Source organism: Oreochromis niloticus, linkage group LG10 (genome assembly GCF_001858045.2).
Source record: "Oreochromis niloticus isolate F11D_XX linkage group LG10, O_niloticus_UMD_NMBU, whole genome shotgun sequence".
In the NCBI taxonomy this organism is placed as follows: domain Eukaryota; kingdom Metazoa; phylum Chordata; class Actinopteri; order Cichliformes; family Cichlidae; genus Oreochromis; species Oreochromis niloticus.
The window spans coordinates 1,089,306-1,110,347 of NC_031975.2; the positions used below are offsets into that span (position 1 = coordinate 1,089,306).

General features: G+C 44.5%; 1 protein-coding gene across 3 annotated transcripts in view; it reads right to left on the reverse strand.

Moving 5' to 3' along the window:
- Positions 1-6,099: 6,099 nt before the first annotated feature.
- atp2a3 (ATPase sarcoplasmic/endoplasmic reticulum Ca2+ transporting 3) overlaps positions 6,100-21,042 on the reverse strand; it is a 39,249-nt gene continuing 24,306 nt past the window's right edge. For 2 of the 3 annotated variants that reach the window (XM_005462989.4, XM_005462991.4), the window contains 13 exons: positions 16,937-17,025; positions 15,945-16,047; positions 14,758-14,889; positions 12,801-12,917; positions 12,482-12,700; positions 11,861-12,196; positions 10,899-11,119; positions 10,602-10,804; positions 8,380-8,465; positions 7,902-8,035; positions 7,330-7,447; positions 6,769-6,886; positions 6,100-6,506 (listed from right to left, as the gene is read on the reverse strand). In XM_005462989.4, coding sequence (XP_005463046.1) covers positions 6,463-6,506; positions 6,769-6,886; positions 7,330-7,447; positions 7,902-8,035; positions 8,380-8,465; positions 10,602-10,804; positions 10,899-11,119; positions 11,861-12,196; positions 12,482-12,700; positions 12,801-12,917; positions 14,758-14,889; positions 15,945-16,047; positions 16,937-17,025 — 1,920 coding nt within the window. In that variant the 3' untranslated portion in view covers positions 6,100-6,462. Of the gene's footprint in view, positions 6,507-6,612; positions 6,647-6,768; positions 6,887-7,329; positions 7,448-7,901; positions 8,036-8,379; positions 8,466-10,601; positions 10,805-10,898; positions 11,120-11,860; positions 12,197-12,481; positions 12,701-12,800; positions 12,918-14,757; positions 14,890-15,944; positions 16,048-16,936; positions 17,026-21,042 lie in introns of all 3 variants that reach the window. The other variant, XM_005462990.4, reaches the window with a different exon arrangement.

The following is a 21,042-nucleotide window of genomic DNA, read 5'->3' on the forward strand; positions in this document are numbered from 1 at the left end:
GGGATTCCTCCTTCGCTGCAGGAACTTCCCCCTCTGGAGAGGATGTGCATGCATGTGTGCCATTCTCACATGGGAGGTCTGAGAAAGCATATCTGGCATGTGTGTGCAGGTGTATGTGCATGTGATTAGGTTTCCTGGAGAAGTGGATAGTGCAAAAACAACATGGCCTTCTAAGTCCTGCTGGCTGGAGTGTGATGGAGAAACTTAATTTCCTCCTGTTGGGTCTTTTTCTCTCTTGGTGTTATAGGACACAATCAGTCCAGCTGCTGCAGAATAAAAGCTACATAAAGCATTTTGACAGGCCCACTTAGGAAACAGCACAGATGCACCAGGAATGCGATGCAACATCTCCCCCTGCTGGTCTCATAGCTGTCATTCAGTTTAATTCCACTGATTTAAATTCAACAATAATAAAATCAGTGGATTTGACTGCATTTGAAATCATGGCCGCTACATCTGTATCTTTGCAGAGTTGAATTGAACAAGAGCTTTCTGTTCACAGCAAAGAGAAAGCCGTTCCTGCTGGCAGAGCTCATTCAGTGTGAAGCATGTAAAGGGCACACACTGTTTTATCGGAGCAGGTCATCTGACAGCGTCTGTGTTTTCAGTGTCATTGAAACAGCATTCTGTTATTGTCCTTATGTTCCTAGATTATGATAAGAAATGACCTCATACAAATAAATTCCAGTTCCCCTTCCTTTTTGTTTCCTTTTGAAATTTCCCTTTCTTTTAATTTTGCGACACCTTTAATTCTAGTTAAGTAAACTGTAATAAATCACGTTGGGACTCTTGCAAAGAGTTGCTTGTAAACTCAGAGGACTTGACCGTACAGATACAATCCAGGTCATGGTGCTCTTGAAGTTCTTGGAATGAAGGCAACTGGATTTGTTTTAGGTTTGTGAGGACATTTCTCCCCTCGTCCAAGATCTTCGTTTCTGAAAACTGGCAGAGTCCCAAGTATTTAAACTCTAGTGGGATTATCCCCTTTGGAGGTGGTCCTGGGAGTTGTTGACCCACCCTGTTATAATGTGGGTGATTAAGGATTCTTCAGTCTGCATTTAATCATTAGTTGTTATTAATCTCTTTCACAGTGTGTCTTTTGTCCCCTCTCCCTCAGCCAATGGCCCCGCCCCTCCCTGATCCTGGTTCTGCTGCAGGTTTCTTCCTGTCAAAAGAGAGTTTTCCCCTCCCACAGTCACCAAGTGCTTGCTGATAGGGGGTCGTCTCGTGGTTGGGATATTCTCCGCACGCCGGAGTGGTTAATTTGTCTGAAATGCACCTGTTGGCATCAAACTATGTTGTCTTTACTATTTTGAAAATAAACATAGGCTGTGTCTCAATTCAGAGGCCGCATTTGAAGGCTGATTACGTGACAGCGATGCGACGAAGGCTGTCCCAATTTGAAGACTGCTCCAAATGCGTCCTCCTTTTCCCCAGATTTGAAGGATGGGTCGGGTGTATCCTTCGTGGCCCAACATATCCCAGAATTCATAGCGCCGCCCAGCCAATTCGTTTCCAACAATGGTGGCAGCACTTAGTTGTAATATTACTCTTTTCAATACTTTAGTAATTAAATTATTATTCATAATATTTTTATAATAATATAAAAATACTTTTCAAACGCGGCAATGGCTGAGGAGCGTGGCTAAAAAGTTTGAAATATTACTCTCTCTGGGTCACAAAATAAACTTTTAACATATTTTCAGGCGAGAAAGTAGCTGTGAAAACTTCAAATATCTGCTCGGTTTATCAAGACTTCACATATTTGTAAAAGTGCTCCGACGTTTTCGGAGACGTCTGTTACCCACCAGCTTGATAGCTGACCGGGAGGTCGAGGGTCACTAGAGCCGCCGAGAAGGGCAAACTCACGGCACATTGTTTTCAACCCCCCGCGGTCTTTGGTTACTCAGGTTAAACATGATATATAAGTCACTTAGATAACTTAAAAATGTTCTTGTTTGGCTTTTTTCAGTGTTTTATTTGTTCCTGAGTAAATCGGTTTGGCTGAGATTAAAGTTATTAGATTAGATTAGATAAAATAAATCTTTATTAATCCCCTGAGTGGGTTCCTCCTTGGTTTTCACACAGCTGAATAAACGTCAAACAGAAGTGTGAGATGGTCGAGAGTTTACTCCAGTGTCCTGTTATATTTTAGATAGAAAGGAGCAGACGGCCGAGTTTATTAAACTCCACCGAGACAGCGGTGACGCAAATCTGAAGGTTAGACCGTCCCATTTCACAGCCTCGCACTTCCGGCCTTCACGGTCTACGTGGGCCGGGCCCACCGAAGGATGCAGCCCCTGAAGTGAGACACAGCTATAGTATTCCAATCATCTGCTCATTATTGCCTTGTGCTTTTATTTACATTTCGAAGAGTGTCCCAAGTGTTTGCAGTTTCCAGGAAAGGTTTATGTGGGGGGGGGGCTCGCACTGACAATCATCCATTTAAACAAAAAAGCCACAGCCTCTGAATAAATAACAAGATAAATAATCTTTATTTCCACGTCTTTGTCATTTATAAAATTATGTGTCCACAATTAATATTAACAAGGCAACACAGAGAATCCTTTTAATTTCTCAGAGGTGGAGGTCAGGCTCTAGAGGCGGGTTCACTAGTCAGCTGTTATCCATCTCAACCTGATCGCTCCTTCACTGTTAGTAAAGGAGGTTAGCCTTTTATAGACTGCGGAGGACTCCGAGTACCATGCTGGAAGAGCTGTGCAACGTCCCGAATGTCAGATCTGAAAGGGGTCTCTAGAGCCTGCATCACCACCAAGCCCTTCAATGTACACTCATGAAACTTCATATCCCAGGATTCATCACTGCTTATCGCTCAGTGTAAACCAGACACTGTTCGTTCACAATTTCTTGAGTATCCTCACACCAGCTAGCGATCACTGAAATGTTCCATGTCATTGCCACTTATTAGCGTAAGCATTAATCTCGTCTATCCTAAACATGATATCATCATATTCTTCTCCCTACAGTAAAAGACACAAAACCCCACAAGTGTAAAAACCAAATGAAAACATGAAGAAACAATCTTTCTATTCTACAAGAAAACAAAACAAATAATAATTAAAAAACAAAAACAGACAAAAAACAAAGGAGGTCCTTAGATACCATGTGCTCCAAAGAAAAAGAAAAACATGAAGTCTTGTAAGTCCGTCTCTTGTTGTAAATAGGTTTTCATTGATGCAAGTTATCAAAAAAAATTAAATATTATATACTGTATAGGTTATTATTACAGTAACAAGGTTCCATGCGATCGTTTTCTCAGCGTCTGTACAGAGTTGAGGATTCAGTAGTAAATAACAAGGCTATGCAGACCTATAGTGCCAGCATGTTACAGAGCCTTGGAGATCTGGGACAGGGATGTGGAATCTGCTGGTCTGGAAAGAGGTGCCACATTCTCACGGTGGTGACGGAAAAATCATGAAAAGCTCAACCTTAACATAAAGGCTGCTTTATGTCAAGTATAGTCAAAATCCAGCTTGTGGTCTATAGTTAAAGGACTAGTCCGCACTTAAAACCTATTTTTTAATATATATGTAGATAGATATTAAAACTGGTGAGGTGTTTTAACAAACTTTATAGTGTAATTTTTTTAAAATTTGCCTCGTCTACTTAAGTCGATTTCCTACTGTGCATTCCAAGAATGACCCCAGAGAGCATGCGAAACTGGAAACATCTATACTTTGGCGAGCTATTCCCTGGAGCGAGAAAAAAAACAACCCCATCACCAAGCAACAAAACGAGTGTGTAGTACAGCTGCATACACTGCAGTAAACAGCTGCAGACTGGATGCGATTGTGTTGAAGGGTACATTTTCTGCATCACACTGAAAATAAGTACTGGGTTTGAAATGCTGTCTGAAAACGAGAAAGGGGGGAAAAAAAGATCTGCACACTGTGTTGATAATTCCCAGTTCAATTCATCCCCCCCCCCAAAAAAAAATCTATCATTGGACCCTTCCTTAAGTCCCGTGCTGCAAGTAAAAGCCATTTTTAATATGAATATAGTAATCGTTTGGTGCGAACACAAAAAAGAAAAGAAGATTGCTCTGTTGTAGAGCCTCTTGCTCCAGGATGAAGTTTACCTCGACTGACTTCTACCCAGCTGCTGTTTTTAGACAGCTCCCCCAAAGTGTGCACGCTGAAAATTTCATACTTCGGACGGGCAAAAGTTTTCTAAGGTGAACGGCGGCACGAGCCTCAGCTCAGGTTGTTTACCGTCCTCTTTCAGATGATCACCATTACCTCTCATCACCACATGTATATGACCACATACAAGTGGTCAGAAGAGCACCTCCAGGGAGAAACATGAAACCGGCTGTCGCACTGAGGTACACAAGAAGATGGCCTTGAAGGGGAGCTCAGCTAAACTTTAAGCTGTTTGTTTTTTAATGGCTGTAGTGCTTCAGTGTTTTTAAACAATCACTGCAGCTCTACCTTTAAACACACAACAGCCACAACATATCATTGCTTTAATAAATTAAAGTATGAGGGACACAGTGTGCAGATTCCCATTTTTATTCCACCTATTCAAAGATTTTTTTTAAAAACGTGTACACTCTCTTCTCTGCAGCATGTGGAAGCAATAAGAGTCCAAAAACACAGCTGACCCAGTCCACAGAGCACCAGGGCCCCACACAAAACCCAGAATTAAGACTTAAAAGACAATCCAAACCCTGCGGGTTCATTCAGTCAAATACATTATTATTATTATTAATAATTATAAAATACCCAAATGAAATGCTATAGCACTGAGAAAGCAGGAGGAGCTGAGGGAGCAGCACACAAAGCAGAACAAGAAAAACCAAAAAAGCCACATTCAGAGTCTTTAAGACTTCACGTGATCAGTATGAGAATCACGGTCCGGGCACGCGAGTGTAAAGTGGTAGTGATGGGTAAAATGCTCATTAAAGGTCGGCAGAAACACATTCATCTGGACCACGTTTAATGTGGAGGTGCAGTGGGCCGTGTAAGGCATGGATGTTCAATGTGCTTAATATATACACTGTTAATGTCCACGTGACGCTGAGACGAGCCACTTACTTCTCTAACTTACTTTAAACTACATCATTTGTGCGATTGAGACTAAAAAAAAAAAAAGCCTATCACATCAAATTAGACAACTTTATTCAAGTAAGGCTATAATGCACACACACCTCAGCGCTGGTTCAGGGTGTGACACAGCTGAGTGAAGACAAGCCGCATGATGCAGGAACCGTGAAGCATCAGTTTCCCGTCCACCTTTAACCTTTACATGAAATGACTCGCAGAGATTTTCCAGTGGCAGCAAAGAAGCAGAAGGACATTATAGTGAAGCTAAAGAGGGCCAGCTAAGTGGGCTGGATCACAACTACTCTACTGATATGCTGGTTTGGTTGCTGTTTGACTTTTTAAAATTTCGTTTCTTTGCCCAGTGTGTGAGCCGACCTCAGCCCCTCGAATTTAGAGCCAAAGGAAGCAGCCAAGCAGCGTAAAGCTATTCACACCTTTAGGCGGAGCGACACCTCCGCACCCCAACCCGACCGAAGAGCCCGACAGAGTCACGACCCCGGGCCCACAGCTGCCTCCTCACACAGAGAGCGAGAAAGAGACGGAGAGAGAGCAGAGACAGGCCGAAGGAGAGGAGTCGAGCGTAAAAGACAGAAGGGTGATGAAGGAGCAGCGCTGTGACAAACTGGCCAGAGATACAATCGTGTTGTGCTGATGAGGCCAGAGCTGGCTGGAATTCACTGCCAGTAGTGTGATGGCAGAAGCCTGGGCAGCACCTCCTGATAATAATGCTTCTGTGGACACGCGTGGGTACCGTGGCTCTCTCCTCACAGCGCCTCCAGGCTGTTTTCACCTTCCACATCCTTTCCTTGATGCTTTTGCTTTTTTGTCAGTGTGTCCATCAGATTCTTCTCCTCTCAGTCTCTCTTTTGGTCTCTGTGTTGATTTTAAAACCCCAAGTCCCACCCCCACCCCACCCCACCCACCCAGTATTATCAATGTCTGTTCCCCCGTCCTCCCCTCTCCTTCCCTCCCCCCAGAAGTCCACCACTATGTTTGTACTGTACAGACAACAAAAAAATGAGCAGAAACCTTTAAAAAGCAGAGCCCTGGGCAGTTGTATTTTTCTTTTCTGCAGTTGTTTCTTGCTCTTGCAACTATAAAGACAGGTCTGCATCCGTCTGTGTCCTCCCACACACACACACACACACACACACACACACACACACACGCAGCGTTGACCTGCTCATACACTCACACAAAGCCATGCTTGCAGGAGCACAAGCGCTCTCGCTTTCTCACACACTCATTCTCATGCAAGCCCCGCTCATTTCTAGTGGTGGTTTGTTGGACATGCAGAAGTGGGGAACGAGGGCAGGGGAGAGAAACGTTTCCTAGCTCAAAAATGGGAAGAGGGTAGCTGTGTGTCTAACTGTGTGAGTGTGTTGAGGGAGAGGTCTTAGTTCAGCTGCCATCTCCTCCGATACTTCTTCTCCTCATCACCTGCCAAAACACAAAACCAAACCCACAGGCTTAGAACACGTAACCATCGGCCAGCAGGCAGGTTCGAATGGAGACGGAAGAAAGCAGCACAAAGAAAGTCAAGTACCTTTTTACAGAAGGTGAGACTAAAAGAGTTTAGGCTGATTTAGAAATGCAGAAGAGAAGGAAAAAGAGCAGAACAAGCATCGTTAGATAGATTCGTTTATTAATTTAAAAAAATTGCTTATTAAATTAAAAACCGGGCCAGTAGGGCTTAACATACCTTCCAGATGGTTCCTGGATAAATATTTCAAAGCCTCATCCAGTAGGATGACTGGGAAGGAAATCTTCAGGACCACAGTCCACTGGGACCAACGCAGAGGGGTCACCTGGAAGATGAGCTGAAGGACAAGAGAAATCAGACGATGATGTTGACAAAGCTGCAGCAGAAGCCTTTTCTAACATGCGAGCTTAATATTTTGTAACTATTTTGAAAAATGCAGACCACAAAGACATCAGCCTGCAAGAAAACATAATCAAATGGAGCCATGCAAACCTTTATTAACACCTTCTGTCTGACTCACAGCATTTCTGTATTTGCTTTTTGCATGACGCTAGCTATGAATTTACCTACATATAGTTTCATTTGGCTGTTGCATTACATTAGACTTACAGCGCCATCCTACTTTTTTTGCAGACGACAGACAAGTTGTGTCATCACTGGCAAAAGAATCAGCCTCATAAAACACGGCTTGTGAATCTAGGCCACGATACAGCGCTAAGGATTATTAGCATGCAGCGGTTTTTTAAAAAGCTCAAACAGCTGCGTGTCCTGTGTACTCACTGGCAGAGGCTCGACGTAGAGGATTAAGAAGTGGAGGGAGAGGGAGAGGATGATCGCTCCCAGCAACCAAATATTGACCCAGGGAGGCATCCTGAGCAGGGACTGGTTCTCAGACAAACTGTAGAGAGAAGTTTAAATAGATGAAAACATGCTAACATTTCATGTTGCAAAAAAAAACAACTGATGAAAATATTCCAGCAAGCTGCATGAAAATTAACAGATGTGCCCGCGTTAGGCTGGACTATCTTTGGACTCCATCTGTGGTGATCAGACCTCGTCAAGTTGGACGTGCATTTCTTTCAAATCAGAGCTAATGGCCCTTCATAGCTCTGTTCAATAAAGTGTCATTTCTCTTCTTAAGATATGCGGTTAAGCACATTCACCAGGTGGAGGATATAAAAACAAAAATCAGTCCTTCAAACAGTGAACAGAGCTGATGTTTGCACGCATCATTCTTCCTCAAAGGGAGCTCTGTCTCGTTGAATGACAGCGTCGCTTTCTTTGAGTAAATTTCTGACGTTTGTGACATTTAAGGCTCGTTTACGCTGACATCAGCTCTGAAGCCGACTGACCTGTTGAGCGCGTTGAACATTTCGATGGTGACCAGCACAGACAGCGCCATGGTTGTGGGGTAGCGAGATTCAAACACCTCGCAGTCTATTTCTTTGAACATGGGGTTGTCCTCAGTGCACTGCATGAAATGTCGCTGTGAAGAGAGAGACAGGCGGGGTTAGCGTGCACTCGTGCATGTGTGTTGACAGGATGCCACCAGGACCTCTGCGACCTGGTTTGATGGGACTCGGCTCAGATTGGGTGGGGGGCAGCTGCCAAACCCTGGCTTCATTTCAGCTCTGCATGCAATCAATCCACAGAAATCTTAATTCTCTTTCTATGCCTGTCCGCTGCTGGGATCATCAAACGTTACTGCATCAAACAGCAGCAAATGAAAAGAATGCATAGAGGTGGGGTAAACAGTATTACAGGAAACAATACAGCTCATGTTCTCCTAGGGCAGTAGCTACGTCAGATAAACTCTGTTTTTCAACTCACCAGCTGATAGAAAGACACTTGTGGGCCCTCCTCATCAAACAGGTACCACCATGTGGCTGCACTCACTGTTCCCAGACCCACATATCCTGCAAGAAAACACAGACATACATTTATATTTATATACACAAACAAGAGATGCCGTTTCTTATCTGTGAGACACAGCCAGATATTGATAGACGCACAGTCACAAATTTAATATTATACAGACAAAGTGTAAGGTTACAGTTATTCAGTGTGCTAAGAATAAAATGTAATAACCTTACAAAGGAGAAGCTGTTCAGGAAAATAAACATGTTGGCATGAGTGACTGATTACAAAAAAAAAACACAAAAGATGCTAGGCCTACTGACAGCCATCGTTTTGGACCCATAAGACGCACCGGATTATAAGGAGCAGTAAGCAAAAACAAAACATTCAGATGAGTCAAACTTTATTCAACTCATTCTTCTTGCTTCCTCCACTTCTGTACCATTGATTCATTAATGCTGAATTCTATCACAGCTGCTCTATTCCCATGTTGTTGCAGTATATTAATGACTAACCTGGTATTGTGGATGGATTATCTCAGTTGTTCTCCTGACTGAAGTTTGGTCTGTTTACAGCATCCTGCCATGCGATTGCATTTGTCCCTAACCATCGGGAACCCTCACGTTAACTTTTATCGAGTTTGTCCTCCAGCTAGCTAGCGATCACGTAGCACATCATTATATACCAACTAGCCCAACTTCAGTAACCCTACAAACGTCACTGCTGTTTAGTTTTCTGTCTTCATTTATGTTGGAAGTGATAGCAGAGCTGTACGTTTGAATGTTTCAGAAATCTCTCAGTCAGAACATGCTATATCATGTTTAGGTGGAAGCTAGCGAGCTAACTTCCTGCTAACTGCTAACTCTGTTAAATGTAATAAATCCTGTTTTCATGGATGCCTGGATGTTAAACTTAATTGTTACACCTGGTAAAGCATCAATGCTGATCATTTTATTAAAGATGAAAGAATTTAGACAGTTTGTAACTCTCAGTGATGCTGCAGTGTTCGTTTGACTTTGAGACCTGAAGCTGATGGAGTTTAGGACCCAGATTACTCCGCGAGGCTCCTGACTACGGTAGCCGTAATGCTCCAATAATCCATCAAGCGGTGCAGCTCCGTAGTTTACCAAAGTCATTATGTGTCCCACATAAAATCGGTTTGAGGTCAGTAAGCACAACCAGAATTCATACATAAGGCGCACTGTCGATTTTAGTGCGGAAAATTATCGACGTTAACTAAATTACCATCGATAAAGTGTTAGAAAATGCATCAAGTTGTTCTGCTCTTAGATTTAAAAAAGGGGCGCAGGTGCACAGAAGCTCTTTAGACAGCCCTGTTTAGGAGATTAATTAGGTTCATTAGAGCCTGTATGTGAAAATAATCTGGCATATACTATATTATACTATACTGTACCTAGTATCAGGCACTGATGTTATTTATATACATAATTCTGCATTCATGTCACACTTCATTTGTTGCAATTCCACATGCATATAACATTCACATGTAGCACCTGCAATTCGATCAAAGTGACATTTTCTAAAAGTGTTTCCAACAAGAGCAAGCAAATATGGGCGTGGCACTTTATGCACGGTTTTCTTACCCTTTACTGATTTAGACAGCTATGGTGATCAGCAGCAGGACTGGCAGCTGCCACAGTAACAGTACCACAGCATCATATCCAGATGGGCTGGAGTTAAATGCTGACACATCGTTTAAATATGAAGTGTCTTTTTTACTCTCTTCTTGCAGTAAATTTGCATTTAAAGCTATTTTCACTTTATCTATGAACTGTCATCCAACATAATCAAATACTGGTCATCATTAGGCCGTTCAGCCACACATCTGTTTTCTTCCACTGGAGAAGGAGAAGCCTGGAGTCTGTCTCAGCTGTTATTGGGCGAGAGGAGCGTGACACCCTGGACAGGTAGCCAATCAGCAGGGCTAACACACAGACACAGTCAACCAGTCACAATTTAGAATCACCAGTTAATGTTAACTCATGCATGTCTTTGGACCGTGGAGGGAAGCTGGAGTACCCGGTACCCATGCACCGAGAGACTAAAAGAACCCTGACTGGATTCAAACCCAGGACCTTCTTGCTGTGAGGTGACGGTGCTAACCACTGCATCACCATACCACCCCACATAGTGACAACTGCACAATCATTTATTCACATCTGAGTGAATAATACCTCCAATGGCCAGGTATCTAAAGAAGAGCCAGCCAGAGATGAGTGGCTCCTTAGGGTTGCGGGGTGGTTTATCCATGATGTCCAAATCTGGGGGGTTGAAGCCCAGGGCGGTGGCAGGCAGGCCATCGGTCACCAGGTTAACCCACAGCAGCTGGACTGGAATCAAAGCCTCGGGCAGACCCAGGATGGCTGTCAGGAAGATGCTGCAGACAGAAACAGGAGAGACCCACAAACGTCAGCCGCACACAAAGACAGTCCCCCGCCCGGCAGCTGCGTCTCACTGCGCTCTTGTCTCACCACACGACTTCTCCCACATTTGAGGAGATGAGGTATCTGATGAACTGCTTCATGTTGTTGTAGATGGCTCTGCCCTCCTCCACAGCAGCCACGATGGTGGAGAAGTTGTCGTCAGACAGCACCATCTCAGACGCTGACTTTGCCACAGCTGTACCGGATCCCATGGCGATGCCGATCTCTGCCTTCTTCAAGGCCGGGGCATCGTTCACACCATCACCTGTCTGCAACCAGGAGGAAATACCTGGATTATTACGTTTCAAAGAACAGAGGGGCACTAAAGGAAACGTCAACAGTATCGTTCATTAAAAAGTGTCTCTCAATAAGACTTGCTTATCCTTAAATGGTCCTTACTTAGAGATATAAGCTGAGCATTGAAACTTGGCCATCAGAGTGTCCAACACTGTGACAGTACATGTATGTCAGAAAAGAACAAGTCCACTCTCAAATACCGAGCCCACACTCATTTTTCATGAAGGATGACTCGCTCAGGAGGCCCAAGTTTAACTAGCAACGACTCTAACTCACTGTGCAAAGGCTCATTATCTTTTCACACCATGACGGGATTAAACTAAAGCTGTGCAGGAGCGATATTTATCTGTCGAGGCAGGGCCTGAAAGCAGCTTCAGACTGCCGTGAATGGTGAAGTGAGTCTGACGGGCAAATGGTGATATTGTTGTTTCCCTCCCGCGGATCAACTTCTCTTCTGAGACGCGTGTCAGATAGGAAGCAGCCGAGCGGACCGGAGATGACAGTTTGTGATAGCGGCGTCTGAGAGAGCAGCCTCACAGAGACCTGGAACATGTCATGCCTCACTGGCTTCTCCTCATGCATCTTTGACAAGTCATTCAAACAGCGAATGGCTACAGGAAGGAGAAAGGCAGCAGTGCTGTGCCACTGCCACAAAAAGAAAAAGATGCTGGAACACGCAGGTGTGTTACTTGTACGGGGTTAGTTTTCCTTACCATGGCTGTAATCTCGTCAAACGACTGCAGGTATCCGACGATCTTGGACTTGTGAGCTGGCTCAACGCGGGCAAAGCACCGTGCCCGTTTGACGGCTTCTCTCTGCGCCTCCTGCGGTAGATCGTCAAACTCGCGGCCTGTATAGGCCTTTCCCGTCACGTCCTCGTCCTCTCCAAAGATGCCGATCCGTCTGCAGATGGCCACGGCCGTGCCCTTGTTGTCCCCTGTGATCATGATAACACGGATACCTGCCTCGTTGCACAGTTTCACTGAACCGATCACTTCCTTCCTGGGTGGGTCGAGCATGCCCACACAGCCAACAAATGTGAGCCCCAGCTACACGGAAAACAAACAGCGTCAGGGGTGGTTAGTTTACGCAGGACCACATCAGGGACACCTTTCTGTTACTGCTGCCAAAAAACATCAGATCCAAATTCTTCCTAAACAACAAAGAAACTATTGGAGCGAAGAACAAAGTGTAGAAAGTACTAAGTACTACTACTACTACGCAAACTAGTACCCAATCGTCTCATTAAACTTAACAAAGCCTATTTCAATTAAATGTGGGAACAAAAGGACTTCTAAGCTGTGATGTTTGGATAGAGAAATCTTGTGGCGTACCTCATATTCTACAAACTTGCTGGAATTTTCCAGCTCCATGTTTTCCTTGCGTGGTGGAGTATCGTGCGTAGCCAGCGCCAGGCAGCGCAGGGTGTCCTTGCCCGTCCCCCATTCTCTGATCTTAGACATGAGCTGGTCGCGCACGGCTGGTGTCAGCGTCACCTTTCTGTTTCCCACCCGTACATACTCGCACCGCTCGATCACGCTCTCGGGCGCACCCTGAGGGGACACAATCCAATTGGCAAAAGAAGAACATTAAAAAAATGGTTCAAATGAAATGAAACTTGTGTTTATCTGAGTTCGTGTTATTCAGCCATGCCTTGATGAACATCTTGCTCTGGGACCCGGGCTTGACAGGGGTGCAGTAGACAGACATGGACTTGCGGTCACGAGAGAACTCCAGGGTGAACTCCTTCTTCATCAACTGTTTGATAACCTGACAGATGAAAAAGAGGGCAAATGCTGACATGGCAGAAGAAAATGCAGAAAAAGAAGAGGAGGGGGATAAAGTGACAAAGAGCCAGAGACTGAGCTAACTAGCTGTGTTCCTGGTGGCTGACAGAGGTTTGGCTGAGCTGCTGACAGCTGAAGGATGGCAATCAACCACCTCGGCAGGATGTCTGACTTCTGCCGCTGGTGTTTAATGATAATGGACCTGTATGAGGGTGGCTGGCAATAACAGCTGTGCAAAAATCATCAAACTGTGATTGTAAAGATGAGCTAAAGAAGAGCAGAGTTACTCAGGAACATAAGAATCCACCTAAAACCAACCCTGCATGTCAAGTCTTGTTCTACCAGTAGGTGTCCCTCTAGAGTCAGAGTGTGTGCTGATTCAGCCAGATGACTGTGGTGCACACACACGCACACACACACGCACACACACACGCACACACACACACACACACACACACACACACACACACACACACGGCTTCTAACAGCTGACGGATGTTGAAATCCGTGAGTGTGACAAACCTCTTCTCTCTATCAAACAGAGTTTGGCACACATATTTTCTGCCTCTTTCTTCGGCTCTCTAACTCTGTATGTGAGAAATTTAAGATCATCTCATCTAAAACTTTCTGCAGATTCCTGCTATTGTAAAGTAACAGTTCACATTTATCCATCTATTAACCAAGACCGTGCAGGAGCTCGTTTCAGAGTTACAGTTAAAAGGAAAATAAAACCCTGTAATGAGCTCTGCTGTTTGCTGTTGTTAAGTTTAGATTAGCTTTATGCAAAGCTGTTAAATATTTGTCTGTGTGTGTGTGTGTGTGTGTGTGTGTGTGTGTGTGTGTGTGTGTGTGTGTGTGTGTGTGTGTGTGTGTGTGTGTGTGTGTGACTTTTTTTAGACTCACAAGCAAACACTCACACCCTGAAGTCAAACATTTGTTGATCATCAACTATCGTTTTATGTTTTTTTAAATAAATGGGTCGTCCTTGTGTGGGACACTTCATCCTTACCTGCTGACTCATCGTCATCATATATATGACGTGGCACAATGTTATAAGCAGGCTCCTCATAGGCAGTGCAGCAGTGTAATTACAGAAGTCCGCAGATGTTGCATCTGCAGGAGTTTTTTTATGTTTCCAAAACGTACAAATCTTTGACTGGACATTTAAAGACCAGTCCACTGATTAGCTCACCTGTCTGACTCACAATGGGCACTCCAATAAATGAATACATAATTAATTGAAAAAAAAATTGGGTTGACTGCCTTGAAAAAAGTAATGTGCTGTCAATACTACTTACAGGGTAATATCTGTTCTTCTTTATTACTATAAAACAGAAAGGTCCCTAAAAAGTCATCTGGTCTACACATCTGGAGTCAGCCTAAAACTGATTTAAAGTGTGAGGTTTTTGGGAAACCCACGTCCCCTCATCAATATGGAAATTCATGCAAACGTCTGCTCCAAAATCTAATTGGATCATCTACTCCATATGGAGCACTGAGCCGTAAGAAGCCTATGAAGTTTGTATCGTGTCAGACGTGTTCTTAAGAACACGCCAAAAGTTGCACAGAGGCAGGAAGGAGCCGCACTGCTTGTGAGTTTGATATCAGGTCTACAGTTTGAGTAGGAAATCAAGCTTAAACAGCCTTAAGCAGAAATGAAGAGAAACCTGCTGAGGTCTGGTTAGCTCAGCTCTTCTTACTTGTTTCATCTCATGTCAGCAAGACTTCACACAGCTGACTATTAAACCACCATGTTTGCTTCTCGTATGCAGCAGTACTCGTCTTTAAATGCACATTAGGATCATGTGGCAGGGGCAACTTACTGAGTTGCAGGCACCGGCACGCTCCACCTTGGTGAGTCCAGACAGATCCGTCTTGAAGACATTCATCTTCTCGACCAAGGTGGTGAGAGCTGTTTCTGTGGCCTCACCCACCTTCTCATAAACCCCTTTGGCCTGCGAGAGAGAAGAAATTCATCAAAACGCATTGATCAGCTCTTCCTTGGACTGGTTTTTGTCCCGTCTCCCTCTCCTAACCCCTAACTGGTCACGGGAGATGGCTCCGCCCCTCCCTGAGCCTGGGTCTGTGGAGGTTTCTTCCTGTTAAAAGGGAATTTCTCCTTCCCACTGTCACCAAAGTGCTTGTCGGGATTCATCCGACTGTTGGGTTTTCTCTGTATTATTGAGGGTCTTTATCTTATGGTGACTGTTGTTGTTGGGGTTTGGCGCCAAATGAATATAAAAAACATTGAATGAAACTGAAAAAGTTCAACATTTGGTACACTTGTGTTTATTACAAGCATTAAATGTTAACTATTTGTGGCCAACTGCTTTAGAAGCAGACACTTCTGTGGCTTCATGTTCGTTTCCATGGAGTCAAAATAGCTCAAGACTGACTGGACAAACATGCTGAAAGGATATCTGCAAGTCATTCGCCACGACCTCCACCATAGCGTTTGAGTCATGCATGCAAAGTGGCTTGCCCTCGCCAGCAGTAAGCCGGCAGTCAAGATGAAGCAGTAACGGCACATCGCACATCATTTGCTTGTGCGACTGGCTGTAGATGGGAATTTAACACCTCGCTCCCCTCCAGCATTGGCTCCTCTGCAACTCTCTTGTCTCTCTCCTGGTTTGGCTCAATCAGACTCTTTATTCAAAGTGTACAAAATTAGCGGACAAACAGCCATTTATGAGAACAGAAGCAGACTGTCTGTGGAGGATACGTTGGAGTTTAGAAGTGCTGTATGCCTGGCCTCTATCCTCAGCATGGTTACCATGATACCATGGCGATGACAAATAGGTGAGAAAAGCAATTCAAACCAGAGAAAAGAGATCATACACCAGAGTAAAATTAGCTCAGTTGGGAAAAAGGGAAAAAAAGCAAAAAAAGCAGTGTGTGTGTATTTAAGGGCTAATATTTATGAAAAATATCATTCGTGTAATTCTACGTAGAAAGTTAGACCGATGGATCTGTTTGGAGCTTAAAAGTGTTCAAAGTGTGTGCTAATGACCTCGTTATAGTCCAGTGAAGAATCATTGCACATCGAGCACACAGTGGCCAACTCCATAAGTCCATCATAGTCTCCACACTGGACAGGCTTGTTGTCTTTGAGTCTGAAAGAACGACACACACACACACATAAAACGTCACAGTTCGCTCCACTGCACACACGGCAATCTCACCAATACCCATGAATGGGGTTCACGGTCCACAGCTGATGGAGAAACAGTGCTGGGACAGCAGTAAGGAGTGTATCTGGGTGGGTGTGTGTGTGTGTGTGTGTGTGTGTGCGCTCATTGCATGACAACCATGGATCTCTTCCCAGTAGAGACTGCAACCGTTGCTAGCCAAGCTCCCACACAGTAACCCACACGCTGCTGTTATGAAACCGTAGGTTCATCCAGAGTCAGAGCGATGTAGTCAGCAAACAGTGAAACAAACAGCATGTATATACAATGAACCGCAACACCCTGCCCCTGTCTGCTTGTGCTCAGAGGCCACCTACCTTCACTGCTGCACAGTTTACATCTCTGAGATTTCAAAAGTGTCACAGGCGACGTCAAAAAGGGTCAAAAATCAGTTTGTCCAAGTTTACATTAACAATAGTCGATCATTAAGGCGCTTAATGGGAGTAAAGTACAACTGAGACTTATGGGTCATATATAATTAAAGCTATATATGCTGTAACACAACCAACTGGGACTGCTCGCTGTTTTTATGCTGTGGCACCAACTGAAGCAAAGCTACTCAAACTATTCCTGCAAACTGACGGCGTATCAAATCTCAGAGCACATCGATTTATTGCATTTATGTTTTATCTGGTTTAGAAGAAAGGAGGAGCTGGGAAAGGAGAGGGAGTGGCTCTTTAACTTGTTTTGCATTCGCTGTAGAATCTGCTGGTAAAATAAAATCTGGAAGGCTTAACGGCAAACATTTTCCATGTAATGAGTTATTAAAGCACACAGGCAAATCAAGTAATAAATCCAGAACGGTGGTACTCACATTTGTCCCTCAGGGGCATACGTAGAACCAGTTATAGAGAACTCGTGCAGGGTGCAGCTGGAGTCCTCCACCTTGTCTAGGATGAACATCTGGAGAGAGAAAAAGACCAAAGCAAAGAGAGGTGGGACCTTTAGCCAGTTACAACTGTGGCTGCTCCTTGTTTTGCAGCTGTCCACTGCTGTAAAAGATCATGACGGCTCAAATTGTGTGAATCTGCCCGATTTTGGAGCAGTAAAAAAAATATTATTTCATATTTTCAGTAGCTAATTGGATCCAACCCACTGACGAGGTCCTGTGGACCAAAATGCAGTTTTGAGCTGATAGAAGATAATTAGAAACCGGCTGGTGATAAGTGTAAGAACGGAAAAGACGAAAACTGAGTGAACAAACTCCAATAGCTCACTAAAATAACGGACACGTGACTTAACGTGAACAACAGCGCACAGACACACTGAAAGCACAAAGCAGTCACACTCCTGCTTTAAGGAAACTTTCAGTCGCATCACAATCAAGAAACGTAGCTGAACTGTAATCGGTCGGCTGTGGCTCAGGTGATCCCTGACTCGTACTGAAGTTTCAGGTGAATGCATTGGAGGCAACCTGGGAACCGATTACATACACGGACCTGGCGTGGACCATTGCAACGCTTTGATTCTTTCCCTTTTCTGTCTCATGCACAGTTGCTGAGGCGTTTGTGCTGATATGCTGTGTTTGGCTGTTCAGACTCTTTGGTCTCATATGTGCAGACGTTGTTCCAGGAGCCTCGCGGTTTGTTCAGACGCACTGTCGTGTTCTTTCTACAGCGAGTCGGCTTCCAAACCCTTCCAACCGAGCCGTACTTGTTCAGGCTTTTTTCTGACTGCACTGTTGTAAACTTTAACATCTAACATGCTGAGGCCTGCAGAGTCTGTAGCTCTTGGGCTTTTTTTAAAATGCAGTTTCAGTGAGAACTGTGTGGTCTGAGCTTCAGGTGAATTTGCTGGGACGTCAACTCCCGGGAAGTTCGTTGCATTGTGTTAACACACACCTAAATGCTTCATGCCGGCAAACTGCCAAAGCTTCTCCTTTTATAGATGCACAGAGGCGATCGCCTGCTGCTGATCAACTAATCTAGTGCACTTGATTAGCAGCTGGCTGCTAACGACTGGGATATAACTATAAATATTAGACTATAGTGTGAAAGTAGCCGGAACAGAGAAGTGTGCTGGTGAAGTAACTTAGTAATGGCATTTACAAAGTACATTAGGCTAAAATTAGCCACCATCAAGGCAAAGCAGAAACGTACTGAACATATTAAAGCAGTAAAAAGTAAATACTGGCTGTAAACAGGAAGTCTTTAAGGCTAAAACACAAACAAACAAGAAAAAAAGCCCAATTTGATAAACGAGGAGCCTGTTTATCAAGTGTTGCTGTGATCCAGAAACATCACCTCCTACTGTATCCCGGCGTCTGCACCATACTGGCACTCCTTTCTCCAATTTTTTGTTTCTCTACACATGCAAGCAACACGGGAGTTGCAGTTGGCTTTATCGGTCACGGTTACGAAACACGCTGTAGTGAACTGATGGAAAAGAAGTCAAGTCAAAGTAGGAGACAGTACAAGTACTTTTCTTCCCTCTCGATTCTCCTGTAACTGCGAGCGTGTACGAGTCGCTGACTTAAACCCACCGATTAGTCTCAAAGGAGCTCTTGATCAGCGGCAGACTTCACCTGAGAGGAGACCGCCGTTGTTTGCATAAAAGTTCAGTTTTTATACTTAAGCTATTATCCCCTTAAAAACTGTCCATGACAACAGAGTGGTACATTTACTCAGTGGCCCACAGACTTCACATGTAGCTCTTTGGTTCTGAAGGGTAACCCTGGTCAAAGCTGCCTTTAACCTTCTTTTAAACTCCTGGCCAGCAGGGGGCACCTCCTCTTTAAAAGGCAGTCTGAGAAAGACTACGAGAAACAGTCCTGGACTCATGTTTGCTTTTGGACTTTGTCACGTTGGATTCAGATATCAGCATTAAAAGCTTCCTTTTTGCTGGATTTCGCTGCCTCCTGCATCACTGTCCACTCAGTGACTGTGACTGTGGGCAGGGTGGCCTTTACCTTTATCATGTGATGGAGCATGCAGTGTCAAATCAGCTCGAACCAGTGAGGAACACTGGTGCTCATGATGGGCGCCTCTATAATTTTATATATTTTTTTAATTTATTTTCTTGGATCCAGTCGACACTGCTGACATTTTCTTCATTGAAGTAAATGAGCAGCAACATTTAAGAAAGCGACACTGAAGCTGAATTTTAATCAACTGTGGATGGCTGGAAAAAGCAAATCACACACACACACACACACACACACACACACACACACACACACACACACTCTTCAGGTGATTCAGGTGTGTGGACCCAGGGTGAGATCTAAAACCTGCAGGGACACCGGCCCTCGTGGACTGGGATTGGGGACCCCTGGTCTAAATGCTTATTCTGGTGAAACACTGGGTGGCTGTTAGTTGGAAACTTTTTTATGACTGTTTCAATCACCACTCCTGGTATGGGAACCAGGAGGAGGGCTGCTGGGTTTAAAAGCTGCAGACAGCAGGCTGCAAACCTCCAACTACAGTTTGTAAAGGGAACCTTTTTGCTTTGCCCTGCTGCATTTTTGCAGTGACTGTGAAGGACCGACTATTCATCTGGCCGCACTGTACCCTGATCCAACAGTTGTATTACAGTTAACAGTGCGGTCCTGTTACAGCAGCTAAAACCTTTAGCCGGGTTTATACAACACTGTTGTTTAAAAAGTGGGATCTTTTTTTTTTTTTAACTTGTTATTCCAAGATTTTCCATTTCATTTTGGGAGGTAATGCCCTTTAAACAGCTCTGACCTTCTGTTCACTTCTTTATTTCACAAAGGTCAGCCGTCAGACTTCGTGTTCCTTTCTTCTGTAATAAATCAACAATGAGCACAGAGCGACACAATAACTTTCACAAAGCAGAGGCGAAGGAATAAAATGAGGTTGCTCTTTCATCCGTGGTCAGTTTTCACTCACGATCTGATCCGCTGTGGTCTCCAAGGAAACACGGCACAGTGTGATCCACCAGTATCAAAAGTTTTTTTCCATACTCATTTCCTCTGAGCTTGCATGGGGATGAATGGTGAGCAGCCCCGTTTATGTGCGTGGTGCATTTGTGAAAGGCTTTTTAGTGCGTGCCAGTGTGAGAGAGAGAGGAGGGAAAACAGAGGTATAACGTCAGGATGCAGAGGGGAATCCCTGGAAATCCTGCTGATATGGGGATACCCCCGAGGCCAGGGAGACACATGGCATTATCAGGGCCACTGGCTGGAGACCAGTACAGGAATAAGCACAGATGGATACGCCTGAGCAAACACCAGAGTATAAATGGTGACGCACAGAAAGCATAAAAAAAACAGACCGAGGCAGTCTTGGTGGTTCAGCATACAAGCACCACGAAGGGGGGAAAGTGAAGCTAAATATGAAGCGGACCTGTCACCAGGAAACACCGTGGTGCAAAAAAGAAAAAAACCCTGCAAAGCGGAAGCTTGACTCGTCTTTGCGAGAACACAAATGTGTATGTTCCTTATCTCACGGCAGAGAGCTGAGAGCAGCAAGCAGGGGAGTATAGGTGGAAGCACAAGGTCAATATTTACCAACGTCTGCCTGCCTCGCTCCTTTTCTGCCTGAGAGGATTTCAGGGTTGTGGTGAGATCACTCCTCCTTGTCCCTGCTGCCAGAGGGAACTCCCTGCAGCTACGCATTAATCACTCAGACGCTCCACGTCGACTCGTGGAGAAAGGAGGGGCGAGCGTTCGTACGACAAGAACAGAGAGTCGGCTCTGAAGCCATTTTGAAGTAGAAAGGAATTCACAGCGACACAGATTATACAGCAGCTACTGTTGCTTTTCCATTTCCTGCCTATAGGAAGTCATCCTGTTGGGATATTTATAGAGCAGCATTTCAGGAGTGCATCTTATTGATCGATAGCATCTCCAGCTATCATAAAGAGCCGAGCTCTTCTTGTCCCGACGTGGACCTCCATGGGTCCAACCTGACTATCGGTTCCCTTCATTTTTGTTGTTATTTGCCTGTTGCATTATTC